We start from the raw sequence: 17,531 nt of genomic DNA on the forward strand, positions 1-17,531 counted from the left end.
TAACTAAGTAGAATCAGTATAGATTTGCTGCTATTAGCAAAAGATTGGAATTAACTATGTTCAGGAACTGGTGCCAGTTTAAGAAATTATTGACAATGTAGTCCATTTAATGGAAGTGTATGTAGCTCTTTTAAATGAAGTGGTTGTAAACATAGTGATAGCAGATGAGCTCTGAGATCTATGTGTGTGCAAGTGTATATGTGTGTGTGTGTGCGTGTGTAGAGAGAGAGAGAGATGTGGTATTTTATACACAAACACACACACACATACCCTCAGCACTGAGGTATAATATTTCCAGTTGTGTAAAAAACCCAAGAGAAAGAATATGTGTAGATGTGTGTTTATGATATACAGAGCAGTGGTCATCCCTGAGGAAGGGAGCTAGGAGGTTGGAGAACAGGCTTGTGGGAGAAACTTATTACTGTGCAGTTTTTTGGACCTTTGACTTTTGTACTGTGTCCATCTATTACCTATGAAAACAATACCAAATCAAATCAAACTTTTAAGAAGTGCTTAACATGTGAAAGAAAATTTGGATTTACGCTTACTAATTAAGAGAGAGCTGTGCTTCTAGGATGCAGTCTGGAAAGACCTAACTGCTGACTTAGGTAGGATTGGTATTTGAGCACAAGCCCACTGTGCTACTGCTATCATCTTAGCCTAGACTTCATCATGACTCAATTGGAAGTCTTCCTAGCTTCCTACAGGCCCACAGAGCTTCACAAGAGCAATCCAAAGTGCTAGCAGGTCTGGGGCTTGATGAGTATGGTTGGTGGAAGAGGGAGAGCTGTCAAATAGTACTTCTGAGCACTGGATAATAGTGATAGTATTAATGAAATTGAAAAGGCAAAATCTTAAAATAGTTTCATGGGTAAGTTGATGAGTTTATCTCTTACCCTACTGAATTTGAGAAGATGGTGAGCTTTCTAGGTGGTTAGAAATGAGAACTGAGGTTTTAGAGAAGCATTAGAGACAGACATGCAGAACTGAGGGTTTCTGGGGTGCCTGGCTGGCTCAGTTGTTTAAGCGTCTGTCTTATGCTCAGGTCATGATCTCAGGGTCCTGGGATCAAGCCCCCAAGTCAGGCTCCCTGCCCTGTGGGGAGCCTCCTTCTATCTTTCCGTCTGCCTGCCTCTCTGCCTACTTGTGCTCTCTCTCTCTCTCTCTCTCTGACAAAAAGATAAATAAAATCTTTAGAAATTAAAAAAAAAAAAGAACTGAGGGTTTCTGTTAAAACTCTCAGAGTAGATTCTTTCTCTTGTCTATAAGTAGGGAATGTATACGTGAGATTAGCAGTCTTTAAAAGTGGAATGCATTGGTGGCAGGAGGTAAATAGAGGAGGAAGCAGGGAGTGAGGGCCCTGATGGGTGGTACACAGTGAATGTTACAAACCAGAGTGAAGATTTGTCCACTGTGTGCTGCTTCCTGCCTGTCTCAATAGCTGGAATGTGAGAGAAGTCCTTCTGTTGGCTCTCCTCTAAGTGTGTGCCTGGGCATAGCAGGAACAAAATGTGACAGCCGGTATTTAAACCTTTGTTCAATGACTCCAGTGCATGAGCTGCATGTGAAATAGGTATTTCTCAAATAAGACAGGGGGACTTAAAAGAATAAATTGTATAAGACAGAAGTAGTAGTCAGAGGGAGTAGGAGAAGCAATTAGTGCAGCATCCAAGGGAAGAGAGAGTCTCAAAAAGGAAAAGCCTATTCCGTAAAAGTAATGGTGCATGACAAATAGATTAAATCACAAAACCACCAAGATGCATCTCCTGATTGCCAGCTGCAAATTCCTCTGATCCCAAAAGCTGTACAAAAAAGATAAGGTGTTTCCAAGGCAGCATGCAGCTGCTGTGTCAGGGGTCGTGGACTCCATGTCATTTTGTGCTGTTAGAAGACCCCCAATTTTCTTCCCTGTGTTTGCCTGCTTTGGGTATATCACCTTCCCTACTGACCCTGATCTCTTCTAACACAGGAGTTAGTTCATGTTATTTTTGGCACTTGAGAAACATCATGGAGGCCAGTGTGGGAGTGGATGAGCAAGGGGAAGGTTGGTGGGCAGTGATGCAGAGTTCTGGGGGCTGGATCCTGCTAGCTGGGTCAGCCACTGTGTGGCTCTGTGTTAATATGCCCTAGAGGCAGGGGTGGAGGCAGGTGGCCCCCTGGGGTGCTAGTGAAGACTTCCAGGTGAGAGATGATGAAGTCAGGCCTACAGTGACAGCAGCAGAATGAAGGGGCTGTGGTCAAATCCCGACTAAGGACAAGGATTGGGTATAGAGGGTGAGAGAAGGCAAGGAGTTGAGGATTTCTCCAAGGTGATGGGTTTTCAAAAACATACTTTATTTTTCACACCAGTTTTAGACTCACAGAAAGATTGAGAAGATAGTACAGAGTTGCCTTATACCCCACCCCTGGTTTCCTCTCTTTTTAACATCTCACATCAGTGTGGCACATATGTTACAGAAAATGAACCACTGTTGCTCCATTATTAATTAGAGTCCATCCTTGCCTTCAGATTTCCTTGGTTTTTACCTCATGTCCTTTTCAGTTCCAGGATCTCAACCAGGATACCACTGAGAGACTGTATGTACACATGGACTGTGGCCAGGCCGTGCATATAGATAGACCTCTGACCCTGTAGCAACCTGCCCAGGAAGCCAAACAGCCACCCTTGTAGTATCAGCCTCAAGTGGCCACGGTTGGATTAATAATTGACAGCTTCCGATTTAGGGCCAACCAGAGAAAGCCAAATACACACTCCTAACTGATCACAGAGAATGCCTGTGCTTCTAGTTAGAATCTAGCTTCTTCCTGCCAGCAGCCTGCAATCAGGGTGGACCTGAAGCCTTCCCCTCTTGCCACTCTCAAGCTTTCCCAGCCCACTGCTTGCCTTTGAGTCTCTGCCAAAACACAAGCAGTGGTGGCTGACACTCCTTCAAGCTCTGAATAAAAAGCCTTTTCTTGTTCTTATTTGGGGGATGGGGGTGTTTTGTGTCCTCACCACATTGCATTTGGTAGTTTGGTCTCCTTAGACTCTTCTTGGCTGTGAGGATTTCTCAGACTTTCCTCACTGGGGATGACCTTGGCAGTTTGGAGGAACACTGGTCAGATACATCATAGAATTCATCTCTGTTCTCATGATTACAGCAGGATGACAGGTTTGGGAGAGAAAAGCACCATTTTCCTCATAGCGTATCAGGGGCAGAGTCTATCCGCATGACTTATCATTGTGGATGTTGACTGAGATCCAGGTGTGTTTTATAAAAGTGACTGGAAAAGGAGAGTTGCCATTTGCCGACTAAGGGAGTGCAAATGGAACATGCTGTTGTTTTGTTTTTTTTTTTTCCCAAACGTTTAGAGTTTTAATTAGTCTCCTGACTAGACACCAAAGTAAAGCTATTGAATAGTTGCGGAATTCAGGAGTAATGTTATGGCTGGAAATATAAATGCAGGAATCATTAGGATAATGGGCTAAGGGAGCCACTAGCAGCTTGGCAAAGAGGCCCAAGGACTGAATGTTGGATCATTTCAACAGGAATTTTTATTTCAAATAAGAAAGTTTTGCTTTTTTCACTGTCATGATGGAAACTTTTATCTCCTTTTACATTGCTCCTGGCTAAGAGAAATGCTTTCAATATCTTGTCATTAAGTATGATATTTGCCCTGTGATTCTGTTGATGCCCTTTATCAGGTTAAACATTTTTCTGAAGTGGAACCACCCTACCTTTCCTGGGGAAAAAAGCCTACTTAATCACAGTGTATATCATCCTCATGCTCAATTCCATGTTCAAAGACTTCATCTAGGATTTTCCGTCTGTGTTGGTTAAGTACAAATGCCTTAGTGTTTTCTTTGCTTGTCTGGTTAGGAAGCCAACTATAATTAACATCTGCTGCAGAAATCTCTCAGCTATCCTTCACTTGTCAGGGGAGGAAACGAAAGTTCAGAGAAGGTAACTCCAGAGCTGCATCATTAATTAGCGCTAGTACTAGATACCCAATCCTGCGTGTTTTCTGCTTCATCCTGATGACCTGCTCTGAAGCGGTTCTGTGAGACCCCAGGGAGAAGGCCATGGAACCCCTGCCCACAAGCAGTTGGGCTGATATGTGAATGAAAGGTATTGGACTCGTTTGTCTCCTAGGCTCTCTTCACCAGATTTCACTTCTAAGCCTAGGAGAAATCCTGAATTGCCCAAGGGAATGGATGCAACTAGTCAGCCTTAAACATTGTTTGAAAATGAAGGTGCTTGTAAGAACATCTGTGTTATGCTTCCTATTCTTTTCTAAACTGATAGAAAACCTAAAGGGAAAAAGTGTTCTATGAATTCAAAGACTTGAGAAACACTACTATAAGATATAAATATTTAGGAGTTGTTTTGCACTGGGAGCTGTGGGTTGAAGTTATGCAAACTTTTAACTTTGCAAAAATATAAAAGTCTAGAAAAAATTTTTAAATCCTTTGTAATATGTTATTGCATATTAACAGTGTTTCCTTGGGCAGAGAACTATTTTGGTTCTATGGTTCCTTGTTCAAAATGAAATTTCTCCTTTTCCAAAGGAGGCATATTTGTTCTGTTTCCTACAGGATTAGTTTTCATAAAATCATAGCTAGGGGAGAAAAAGTATTATGAAGACTCTTTGCACTATGTATACTATACATCAGTCTTCACTGGAAATTCAAATCAATTCGATAAAATGTTCATAGAGTACTCTAAAAATTTGATTGTATTGCAATTTTAAAAACAAAGTTATTACATAGGAGCTCATAAACAAAGAGGGGCTATAGATGTGTATAGCCAACAAATGTGCAGTGTGAAAGTTTTCATGATGGAAGAAAACTTGGAGCAGGTCCTTAAAAAATAAGGTGTACCTATTGGTAGAAGGTAGAAAAGGAAAAAAACATTTCATGTAGAGGGACTGAGAGAAGCTAAGGCATATGGGTTTTGGGGGGCAGATGTGTGCAGCTGGTGGTTGGGGAATATGGAGGAAGATTCAGAAAGAGTAAAGTATCTAGAAAGTAAATTTGAATTCTTACAATTTTATCATTCAGACAATGAGTTGTATAATGCCTTTATAAATATATATTTTAGAAAGAGAAGTTAGAGGGGCACCCGGGTGGCTCAGTCAGTTAAGCATCTACCTTTGGCTCAAGTCATGCTCCCGGGGTCCTGGGATCGAGCCCCATGCTGGGCTCCCTGCTCAACTGGGAGTCTGCTTTTCCCTTTCCCTCTCCCCTACTCCTTTCTGCTTCCCCTGCTCATGCTCTCTCTCTCTCTTGTGTGCACGCTATCTCTCGTTGTCTCTTTCAAATAAATAAATAAAATCTTAAAAAAAAAAAAGGGAAGAGAAGCTAGTTCTCCTTCATAGCAAATAGAAATGGACTCGAGTAACAAGGATTACATATGTATGTTTGAGAGGCAGGTATTAAAATGTTCACACTGCAACTCACATGTGCAAGAAGGGCTAAGAAGGATAACTTCCTAATATCTCTATAACCACAATGACCATAAGACCATAAGCCCAAACTGGAATACTTTTGAGAACCAAAGGAGGGAACTTGAAATAACTATACTAGGACAGCAGTCCTAAATTGGGAGTGTCCTGGGCAAACTGAGAGGCAGAACCACCCTCCTTACAACTAAAGGACCTTTTTAGTTGACAATAAACAAGCAAGCATATCAAACCTTTATTTGGAAATTACAATTCAAGCTCACCTATGTAAAATCCTTTTTGATTTAAAAGTCATTGTCAGATGAATATTTAGGCAATTTATAAGTCAAAGAATGAGTGCTAACACATAGAGAAAACTGGGTTGGGCACTGTTCACGGTTGCCAGCACTTCACACATGTGAAGTCATTAAATCCTCAAGCAAGAAACTACAAGATGGGTATTAATATAAGTTCTCAATTTATAGGTGAAGAAATCAAGGCATGTCAAGTGACATGCCCAACACTAGCTGTTGACCTAGTACGTGCTAGAGCCAGGATTCCGATCCAGGTTGTCTTGTACCAAGACTTATGTCCTAATATATATAGACCTAATTGCCTTGCAGACTCTAAGTCACACCTTCCTTGGCTTCTAAATTTGAATTCCAGTTAAACAATGAATAATTGTTTAGCAACTATGCCCTATGTAATGTTCGAGTCAACACTTCTTTTTCCTAGTCGCTGGAAGAACTTATATATCCTGTTTGCATGGGTGTGAGCTCCCCGTCTCTGTGGCTTGGCCAATACCCTTGATATACCTGCTAAAGTGTCTTCTGTGGTTGTGTAGCTCATGGACCATTTTCTCAACAGAGCCCATGGTATTTCTGACCAGGTTCAGTTTGCATTTACTCCTGATAATGCTGCAGATGCCCAGAATCCCAGCCTCTTCTCCTTCCCCCTTCAAAATATGTGCTTCAGTATTCATATGAATATTGCACATATTATGGACTGTTTGGAGAATACGTAAGAATAGACTTTAAAATGAGCTGGGAAAAAGCCCCATCTCATGTGGGGAAATAGTTTTTGGCCCGTGTGCAATAAAATCAAAATGTCACCATAACACTGAATCTCTCGTTGCTCAAAAATGGACTGTCTTATATATGAGGGACTGCGTATAAGGAAAAACTTGGTGAGATCTGTTAGCAGTAACCAAAAAAACTAAGCAGATCTTTTTTTCTCATTAGGCTGTAATTTCCTGTCAATGCCCCTCATTGCTCTCCATCTAAGACCACATTTTTCTTACTACCCCCACATTTTCTTACTGCTCAAGGTAGGCAAGCAGTTGGGGTACAGCTAAAGAATTCTGGCTTTCAGCTCCAGATCTACACACAATTCTCAGAGCCTTAGTTTCCTTTTTTTTTTTTTTTTTTAAGATTTTATTTATTTTAACGAGAGAGAGCAAGAACAGCAAACGGCGGGTCAGGGCAGAGGGAGGGAGAGAAGCAAACTCCCCACTGAGTAGGGAGGCTTGGTGGTACAGCAAGATGGGGGCTGGATCCCAGAACCCTGAGATCATGACCTGAGCTGAAGGCAGATGCTTAACCCACTAAGCCACCCAGGCGCCCCTTCTAATTTCTTACATGGGAACAATACTACTACTTGCCACACAAAGTTCTTTTGAAGTTTAAATGTAAAGTGGTAAGCGGAACATATAACGTTTTAAATTCAGTTCAAGGTGATAATCTTGCTTATTTTGTTGACTCGTCTTTCTCATGGCCCATGTAGCAGGCAGCATAGTGGCCTCCCCAAAAGACACATTTACCTGGAACTTGCATAGATGAGCTTATTTGGGAATTGGGTTTAGACCCCCAAAGATCTTGAAATGAGATCATTCCAGATTTAGGACAGACCCTAAATGCAATGGTAGGTATGCTTAGAAAGGTTGAGGGAAGTTTGAGACACAGAGATACTAGAGAGAAGGCATGTGGAGATGAGTAGAGATTGGAGTTGTGCAGGTACAAGCCAAGGAACATCTGGATCCACCAGAAATGAGAGAGACAGGGTGGATTCTCTCCCAAAGTCCTTGGAGAATTCCTGCAGACCCTTGATTTTGGACTTCTGGCCTCTACAACTGTGAGAGAAAAAATGACTTGTTCTTATCTAACCAGTTGTGGTGATTTATTGGGCAATCTAAGGAAACTGACACAGCTCATGTTCAGTCCATCAGTAAATCATGACAACTCAATCCTCAAAATATATCTAGACTGGGGCACCTGGGTGGCTCAGTGGTTGGGTGTCTGCCTTTCGCTCAGGTTGTGATCCCGGGGTCCTGGGATGGAGTCCCACATCAGGCTCCCTGCGGGGAGCCTACTTCTCCCTCTACCTATGTCTCTACCTCTCTCTCCTTGTCTCTTATGAATGAATAAATAATATCTTTAAAAAAATATCTAGACCATGCACCACCCCTCCCCCCTACCAATTAGCTACTCAAGCCACCAAGGGGGCATTACTGGCCATCCTGTGTTATTCATCAATGCCCCTATACTCACAACAATCAGAGAGTGATTTAACACAGAAGTCAAATCTTGCCTGTCATCCTCTCAAAACTTTCTATTTCCCATTTCTCTCAGACTATAACCTAAAGGTCTTACTGAGGCCAGCAAGGCCAGCAGATATGATCTGGCCCTGCTCTCTCTCTCTGACCTCATTTCTTACCACCCAGTCTCAGTTTCCTTGTTCTGCAAAGGTGCCAAGCACCCTCCCTTAGAGACTTTGTGTGTCCTTCCTTCTAGCCAGATAACCACAGGCCTCTCCTCAAATCTCACCACCTCACAGAAGCCTTGCTTATCCATCCTATCCAAAGTGGCCCATTACTGTCTATAACAGATCGGTTTATTGATTTTCCTGAAAGTGCCCATCCTCAACAGTCTGTTTTCCTGTCCACAGCCTCTCCCTCTCCTGAGAAAATGAAAGCCTCCTAAGCGTCAGGACCTTGTCTGTCTTGTTCATTCTACATTTCCAGTATTAATGCTCAGTACATTGCAGCCACTAATAAATATTTGTTGACTGAATGAAGAAAATAGACCTTATAGCTATTAAGGGTGTCCACCAAAGAGGATGGAGATAGTGACTACTTTCAGCCCCACCCAAAGAGAACTTTCAGAAAAGTAACCTAGATAACCACCCACACACATTCTCTAGGGATAGGATAAGAGTCACCACCCAAAGGAACAACCCATTGCAGTTGCAAAGGAAGATCCGAAGTCAGGGCATAGTTAAATACTATCAACTTTTTAGTGAGGCATTATAGACTGCTCACACCTGTCAAGTCCAAGAGATCCATTAATGTGAAAACTATAAGTGGATTCCTAAAAGAATTTGGAAGCAACAAAAACAATTTTTCATGTGTTCAACGCTCAATGGTTTAAAAGGTGCTTTCATACTTTTCATTTTGACTTTTAGTCTCAGACCCAAACTCAGACTTGTTATTATTATTATTTTTAAGATTTTTAAAATTTATTTGAGAGAGAGAGAAAGAGAAGAGAGCACAAGCAGGGGAAGTGGCAGAGGAAGAAGGAGAAGCAGACTCTCTCCTATGGGCAGGGAGCCTGAGGTCGGGCTTCATTTCAGGACCCTGGGATCATGACCTCGGCCCAAGGGAGGCGCTTAACCGACCGAGCCACCCAGGCACCCAAGAAACCCAGGCTTCTGAATTTAAATTCCTTATTTTCCTCTATTGCACACCATTCACTTACTTACTTAATAATGTAAGTTATTGAGTACATACTGTTTCAGGTACTGTTTTTCTTTTATTTTTATTTATTTATGATAGAGAGAGAGAGAGAGGCAGAGACACAGGCAGAGGGAGAAGCAGGCTCCATGCACCTGGACCCCGACGTGGGATTCGATCCCGGGTCTCCAGGATCGCGCCCTGGGCTATAGGCAGGCGCTAAACCGCTGCGCCTCCCAGGGATCCCTCAGGTACTGTTTTAAATGCAGCACGTAAGGTTAGAAAGGTAACTTCTGCCTTCGGTTTTTCAATTAAATAGGAAAAAGAATGTACACGTACTGTCGTTGGCAAAGAAGTAACAGTAGCTGCTGCCCTTTCCCCGCCCGCTTTTTGTGTCTCCGTAGGCAACTGCTGTCATCTGGAAACCTCTGCACATCTGCAAGTCCCCAGTTTGTGAAGCGGGGTCTTGCCGGCCAGGTGGGGATTAGACCCGAAGACCCTGGCTGGCTCCTCTCCTTTCCGTGGGCGGCCACCGCACAGGATCCGTGAGCCACACCTGCTAAGGGGAGTGCCGTTCTCGCGGGCAGGGCTGTGCAGTGGGCAGGGAGCATGACCTTGCTACGGGAAGTGCTTTCGGACTCGGCCAGCGCCGGGTCCGCGGGCAGCAGCGCGCCTGAGGTTCTCGGACGCGGGGAACCCGCCTTCCGGGATGGGCGGGCCGGACTGGGATCCCAGCGGGCGGGGCGGAGCGGCGCGAGGGGGCGGGGCCGGACCAGGCTCCGAGGGGCGGGGCGAGGGCGGGGCGAGGGCGGGGCGAGGGCGGGGCGAGGGCGGGGCGAGGGCGGGGCGAGGGCGGGGCGGCGCGAGCGCGGTCGACGTGGCAGCCGCAGGGGCGTGCGCCTCCGGTGGCCATTTTGGAGGCGGGGACGCGCGGCGGCGAGCTCCTGCCGGCGTCTTCGTGGTCTTCTCGCGGCGGTAGTCTGAGCGCCGCGAACTTCCTGTCCCGCACTTTTCACCTGCCACGCAGGCACCCTGTCGGGCCCCCAGGTGAGCGTCAGCCTGGCAGCGACGCGGTGCGTGCGGGCGGCGGGACGGGATGCGGGCGCCGGCGGGCGCGGTCCCTGTGAGGTGGGCGGGCCGCCGGCCGGCGCCGCGGGATGGTTAGGCTCGCGTCGGAGCGCGGCGGTCCTGGACTCCCGAGCGCCGGCTTGCGGGCCTGCAGGGTGCGGCCGGGGCACGGGGGCCTTGGCCGAGCGGGCAGCCCCTGCCGGTGCGGGTCGCGGGTCTGGTTCCGGCCCTTCCCTCGGGGCGCGGGGCGCGGGGCGCGGACCGGGCCGGCGCCCCTGCGGCTGCCGCTTGGCCCCGCCTCCCGGCGCGCTGGCGGTCGGAGCGGGAGCGGGAGCGGCGGCCGGCGCCCGCGGACCTTAGCCCGGCCCAGCCCGGCCTGGAGACGTGGCACAGCCTGCGGGGAGGCCGCCGTCCCTAGGCACGGGGTTTCGGCCCTTCCCGCCTTCGCCCGACTCCCGGGTTCGCTCCCCGGGAGCGGCAGTGGGGAGTAGTTTATTAACCCCGAGGTGTGCCGAGCAGCTCTGCAGACGTTTTTGGCATTCTGCTCTTTGTTCCGGGACCGGCTTCAGGCAGATTTGCGAGATCGCTGCTCTCCCAGATTGGCAAAATTTGTATACGCTTCTGCCACTCAGAGTAGGTGTTTTTGAGAGGTAAGATGTGCTTGCCTGTGAACAGGACACGTGTCGGCGTTCCGGTCTTTCTCCTGTACGTCCACTCTTTCCTTCAGTTATCATTTTAGGGAAGTTTATTTGGGGATCAGGGCTGAGAGTGCAGAGACAAAACTCCTCTTGCTTTGGCGCTCGTCACTGTTAGAACATCGGTAGTTTTTGCGTTTAATGTTTTTACTTTGATCAAAGCTGCATCATTCCAATTCTTTTATTGTATTCTTAATCAGTAGCCATTCACTTTGTAACAGAAAAAACCACAGTGGAAGCAAATTGAAAGAGGAGGGTCTGACTGACCAGAGACTGAGGACTCCCATTTGCTAAGTCATTTCGTCACTTTCTTTAATGTTCCTACATTAATAGTGTTTTTTTATGCTGAGACTTACTCGCTAAAACCTTTACCAACTCTCACACTTCACTGTTACTTTATTACAGTAGCTTTTCTTTAGTGGAAGGCATAATGTTTATGCGCACAAAATTTATCTAATAAAATCATTAAGCCTTTTCTTAGTATGTCTTTTAAGATTGAAAGAAACTGATCCTTTATTGTAGGTTATAAGTAGTTTGCGTTGCACAGGTTATTTTGCCAACACACTCATTAATTTTAGGGATCAAGATTATCTTTAAACCAGACTTCCACTGGCCAGTGTAAAGGATTTGTTAGCATCTGTACAGAGGAAGATGGGGAGATGAAAAGAGGTAGCTTCGACTGGGTGACTAAGTCCCCCAGAAGGCCATCTGTGTTCCAGGTTATCTCCCTTTGGCGGCGAGTGGATGTACTGAGTGAGAAGATGATGCCTCCCTAACCCCTGGTCATTACTTAATTCTGTATATGTTTGCTTGACATTTACAACCAAACTCTGCGAAAGTGTTGTGTATTCCTAGCTCACTTCGTGCTCCTCGGTCCATTTAAAAGTGGCTTCTAGCCTTTCTCTTCCCATGGAAATAGCTCTCACTGTGTTCGTATCTTCACTTTGGAGAATCTGTTGCATTTTTTTCAGGTATCATCCTATTTTGGCATTTCTGTAGCATTTGATTACTGCTACCCATTTTCACCTTGAAATTTCTTTGGCTTTTGGACACCACAGTCTCCTGGTTTTCTCCTTTTTGGTCATCTCACTCTTCTGTGCAAGCTCATCTGCCAGGCAGTTTTTCAAGGATTGGTCGGATCATTTTTTTCTTTTCACTTGATACTCTGTTCTTCGAATACCTCATTCCAGAACATGACTTTAGAGACTGAATAAACTGAAGAAACCTACACTTACTGTTAAAACTCAGACCACGTTAGTGTCTCTACTTGAGTGTTTCAAGGAGCTTAAACTCAAAATGTTCAATTTTATTTTTTTTTTATTTTTTATTTTTTTTTAAATGTTCAATTTTAAACAGTGTATAATGCCGCTTCCCAAAAAAGAAAACGTCAACACCGTGACCTTTTTTTCATATTCCCTATCTAAATGAGTGGCATAGCCAGTTGTGTGAGTGATACCTCTGCCCATGGTCCCCAAATCAGTTTTTGAAGCTACCTATTCTTCGCTATTCCCTCTGTCATCACACTAGTCTAGGCCAAAGCTGCTCACTCTTGGCATTATTGATATATGAGGCCAGATAATTCTTTGTTGTGAGGGCTTTTCTGTGCATTGTGGGATTTTTAGTTGAACCCCTAGTCTTTACCTACTAGATGTTAGTAGTCCCTCTAGTTCTGACAACCAAAACTGTCTTCAGACATTGCCTAATGGCCTGGAAGGCAGGATTACCTCAGGACCCCTCCCTGTAGTTGATAGGCACTTGTCTTAGGTGCTACTAGTTCCTATATAAACTAATTCTATCCTTCTTAATAGTCTCTCTGCATTTACTCTGCCCTGTGTCCCAATCTGCATACTTTGGTCAAAGGACTGTTTTAAAAACACAAAAACGAATTGCCAAAAGCTGGAATTATCCTAAATGTCCTTCAGTAGACCAGTAGGTAAACTGTGGCACATCTATAAAATGGAATACTCGTCAGCAGTTTCTTAAAAATGCCAACTAGTAATACATCCAACAACTTGGATGGATTTCAGGACTTTTCGTTATATCGACTGAAAAAAAGCCTATATCAAAATGTTCTATGCCATATGATTCTATTTAGGTAACATTCGTTAAATGAGAAAATGATAGAGAACAGTGTGTTGCCACAGCTTGTGGTTAATGGAAGGCTGTGACAAAGGAGCACCACGAAGTAGTTTCTTTAGGATGATGGGACTGTTCTGTATCCTGATTGTGCAGTTAGTTCCATGAGTCTTTGCATTTGATGAAACTTCATAGAACTACACATACACACGTAGAAACACACATACATGTAAAAACAGGTGAAAATCCAAATAAAATCGCTGGTTACTAGTACCGCACCAGTGTTAATTTCCGGGGTGTGATCTCTGTACTGCATTTAGGTATGATGATGCTGTTGGTAGGAGAAGCTGGGTTTAGGATTCTTCGGAACTTTGGTCTATTTTTGCATCTTCTTGTGAGCCTAAAATTTCTTCAAAGAAGTTAAAAGAGAGATCCCCTGGGTGGCTCAGCGGTTTAGTGCCTGTCTTTGGCCTAGGGCATGACCCTGGAGTCCCAGGATGGAGTCCCACGTGGGGCTCCCCGCATGGAGCCTGCTTCTCCCTCTGCCTGTGTCTCTGCCTCTCTTTCTGTGTGTCTCTCATGAATAAATGAATAATATCTTAAAAAAAAAAAGTTAAATGATATGTTATCCTCCGCTTGAATGCTGAATGGTGCCTTTCTGTTCTTAAAGAACCCACGTCTTTGATGCAGTTTATAAGGTTTGACACAGTGTGGGTTCTTACCTGTGTCTCCAGTCGTCTTCTTCTTCTTCTTTTTTTTTTTTTTTTTTCTGTTCCTTGCCATATGGGTTTTCTTGAATGTGTCTTGTCCCCTCTACCTTATAGGGCTTGTATACTTACCATATGTTCACTTTCTCTGGAACCTGTCCTGCTTGCTCCTTTTTCCTTGCTGAAAAAGGAAATTCTATATACCTTTCAGAGCTCTGCTTATCTGTGGCTTCCTTTCCTCACCTGAAAACCATATTCCTCTCAAATAGGACCATGTTCTTACCTCAGAGCACATAATTAAGGTTACATTTCATTGTACATTGGTATTACTTGCTCCTCTCCTGTACTGGAGGGTAAGTGTCCTGTTTGTTTTTGCTTACATTGTATGTCCATAGGGGCACCAGGACAGTGCTTGGCGAGCAGTTGACCTTCACTGAATATTTGTTAAATGAATGAATACATCAAAATCAAAAACAGAAGTTTTATTTTTTTTTGATTTTATACTTAAGACAGGCTTGAAAATTTGTGATTTTTAAGGAAATTTTCCCATGTTTCTTGTAATCCATTATTATCTTAGAACCCTGCTATCTAGTTACCATATAACATTTTTGCCGAAGTTAGTATTTTTACAGTGTGAGACATAACATTACTAAGTATGATTTAAAATGTGAACTAGAGACTTTGGAAATTGAGCACATTTCAATTTTATTTTCATGGTAACAGAAATAGGCCACATATAATGCTTTATGGGGAAAGAAGTGTTTAAAAAATATTTAATTTATTTTTATTTTAAACATAATACTGAAAATTTAGGTAAAAATCTAACATACATTCATGTGGCAGAAAATTATATTAGTAATTTACTGTTTGAAATTTATGAATTAGTTAACATAAAATTATTTTCCAGTTATAAAGTATGTATATGAAAATATTATGTTCATATTACGTGCATATCAAACACTGTCACAGACTGCTTTCCTAGGAATTTTGACAGATCCTTTATTCAGAAATAAGTGGCATTATAATTCATATACGCAAGCCTTTGTGTCTTGTTGATTGTTTTCTAAAATTATTCTTGAAAAATACACGATTACAATATAATATATATTACCTTTCTCTATTTTTACAGTAAACTTATTGAAGGAAAATGATGGAAGAGAGTGGAATAGAGACAACCCCGCCGGGGACTCCTCCACCACATCCTGCAGGACTGGCCACAGCTGCCACGTCTTCCACCCCACTTCCTTTAGGTACATGGCATCGCCTTGCAGCTGCTGTGTCTGGAGGGTAGTAGAGACACTATTAACTTTTCTCAGAGTCAAGTAAAATAAAAATAAATTTATGAAAACTTCTCTGATCTTTCCCAGGATGAAGGGAAGTGATCTTTTACTTAAGGCCAAAGTATGTTTTGCTTCGGGTAAACTTTTGTTCTCTATATTCCTCCTTTTATAACAAAAGCATCCTGAAGAGCAGTTACTAGTTTTGTTTCATGTTCTATGACTTGATGATGATTAACCTTCTGCCCAAAATTTGTGAGTGTGTGTGTAGGTTTTTGTGCTTAAGTCAGCAACGGGTGAAAAATGGCTGTTTTCTTGAAAACAGAGCAAAACGAGTGAAAACACAAAGATCTGCTTCTGAAAGGAATTGTGACTGAATTTTATGTAGCTGCTGCTTTTATGTAGGGGATTCAAAGTCATTTGCACTTAGTCATGTTTGTTGTGTACTTTAGATTACACATTTAAAAATAATTAGTGGGTGATGGTCTGTTACATTTTTAAATTTTGCAATATAAAGGAATGAGATACTTGGAAAATTAAGTGGAAAGTATTTCTAATTTAATGAGTTGTTTTCTCCCTCTCCCCATCCTCTAGCCACAGCCGGTTCTTTCTCTTCTCCGAATGTGTCATCCATACAGCCCCTACCACTGCACACCTACTCCAGCCCTCCGCCGGCCCTCCAGCCCTCCATCCCGCCTGTGCAGCCTCCAGCGCCCTTGTCACTTGCACAGCCTGTCTCAGTACCTTCTGGTCCAGCCCTAGCGACTTCTGTCCCCCTTCCTGTTTCTCCGCCACCTGCTGCTGCCTTCGGTAATCCTCCTCTGGCTCACTTCCCACCTTCATCTTCTACCCCAAGTACTCTTTCATCTGCACCCTCTTCTGGTCCTCCCACCTCAGGATTTTCTGTTGGGGCAGCTTATGACATCACAAGGGGACATGCTGGAAGAGCTCCCCAAACACCCCTGATGCCATCATTCTCTGCACCTCCGGTAACAGGTAATTCTCTCTTACTGATACTTTGAAATAAATGGCTATAGCTAATGTTTAAATGTGTTTTTTCTGAATAACTGCTTTATTGATACTTTACATGCCACACAATTTACCCCTTTAAAGTATACATTTCAGTAGTTGTCACGGTACTTACAGAGTTGTGCCACTATCACTCTAATCAGTTTTAATCACCTCAGAAAGAAGCCCCATACTTACTAGCAGCCACTCCCTACTGGCTCCCGATGTTCACAGCCCCAGACGACCATTCATTTGTTTTCTGTCTCTATGAATTTACCTGTTTTGGACGTTTTGTACAAATAGAATCTTAACAATAGATACAAGGTCTTTTCTGACAAGCTTCTGTCACTTAGTATTTTTTTTTTAAGATTTTATTTATTTGTTAGAGAGGGCGTGTGAGTAGGGGGAGGGGCAGAGGGAGAAGCTTATTTTTAATTAAGGTTTGTCCTTGTTGTAGCATATGTCTGTACTCCTATTTTTTATGGCTCAATATTCCCTCGTATGGATTTTCCTTCCACGTTTTATTCATTATGTCAGCTGATGAACTTTTGTGTTGTTTCTACTTTTCAGTATTACACATACTGTTTTTATGAATACTGGTGTATAAGTTTTTGTGAAAACATATTTTCATGTGCCTTGGGTGTTTAAGTAGTCATGGGATTGCTTGCTTTCGAGAAACTGCTAAGCTGTTTTCCAAAGCAGTTGTACCATTTCACTTTCTCATCAACACTGTTTCTGTATTTCTGCACCACCACCACCACCACCACCCGATTTGTTTTTTATTTTTTTAAACTTTTTCTTTTTGGCTGCCTTTCTTTTAACTCATGTCTTTGTTTTCTGAAGTTTCCTACTCTCATGTTTTGACATTTAAGTTATCAAAATAAAGCTGATGTTAATTAGTAAATGATAAATGTTACGTGTTGTAAAATGTAGTGTTTTAGTATATGTAGTGTCAGACAAAATTCCAAAAATTTGTTTTAATATTTTGTGTACTTATAGAGAAACATCAAGGTGAAATTTGAGTTTTTTAAAAAGATTTATGTAAAAAATTATCAGGATAAGAATGTCCTGGAAAAAAATTTAAAACCAAGGCTCATGTGTGCCTTTAATTTATGATAATAGGCTGTCTCCTTTTCTAAATCAATTACACCTATTTTTTGACTTCCCTGGAATGGTTGTTGGAAACCAGCAGCAAAACTTAATCCTTCTCATCTTTTGCCTGTTATTTCTCAGTTTAGGAAATGAAGCAACTTTACAACTTTGCTTATCTACCTTAACAAAGTGTTTTGCATAGTACAGGTATTATGTCTATATCTATGAGTATGTGAATTTTCTTCTTTGAGTTAAAGTAGGGCATATGGAATATTTACTAATTGTTAGCACTTTTATATGAGGAGCTTGGGTGCTCACATCATTTAATTTTATGCACTGAAAGGATTAGAATTACAGTTGACCACATCCAAGTGCTAATAGAGCCAACAGGAAGTACTTTTTTTTTTTTAAGATTTTATTTATTCATGAGAGACACAGAGAGAGGCAGAGGGAGAGGGAG

General features: G+C 42.9%; 1 protein-coding gene across 4 annotated transcripts in view; it reads left to right on the top strand.

Annotated features, from left to right (window-relative positions):
• The first annotated feature begins 10,024 nt into the window (after window positions 1-10,024).
• PRRC1 (proline rich coiled-coil 1) overlaps window positions 10,025-17,531 on the top strand; it is a 40,576-nt gene continuing 33,069 nt past the window's right edge. For 2 of the 4 annotated variants that reach the window (XM_025432529.3, XM_035696990.2), the window contains exons 1-3: window positions 10,026-10,195; window positions 14,824-14,944; window positions 15,566-15,967. In XM_025432529.3, coding sequence (XP_025288314.1) covers window positions 14,842-14,944; window positions 15,566-15,967 — 505 coding nt within the window. In that variant the 5' untranslated portion in view covers window positions 10,026-10,195; window positions 14,824-14,841. Of the gene's footprint in view, window positions 10,222-10,729; window positions 10,867-14,823; window positions 14,945-15,565; window positions 15,968-17,531 lie in introns of those variants that run through there. The other 2 variants (XM_049116029.1, XM_035696989.2) reach the window with 2 other exon arrangements.

Source organism: Canis lupus, chromosome 11 (assembly GCF_003254725.2).
Source record: "Canis lupus dingo isolate Sandy chromosome 11, ASM325472v2, whole genome shotgun sequence".
NCBI classification, from domain to species: domain Eukaryota; kingdom Metazoa; phylum Chordata; class Mammalia; order Carnivora; family Canidae; genus Canis; species Canis lupus.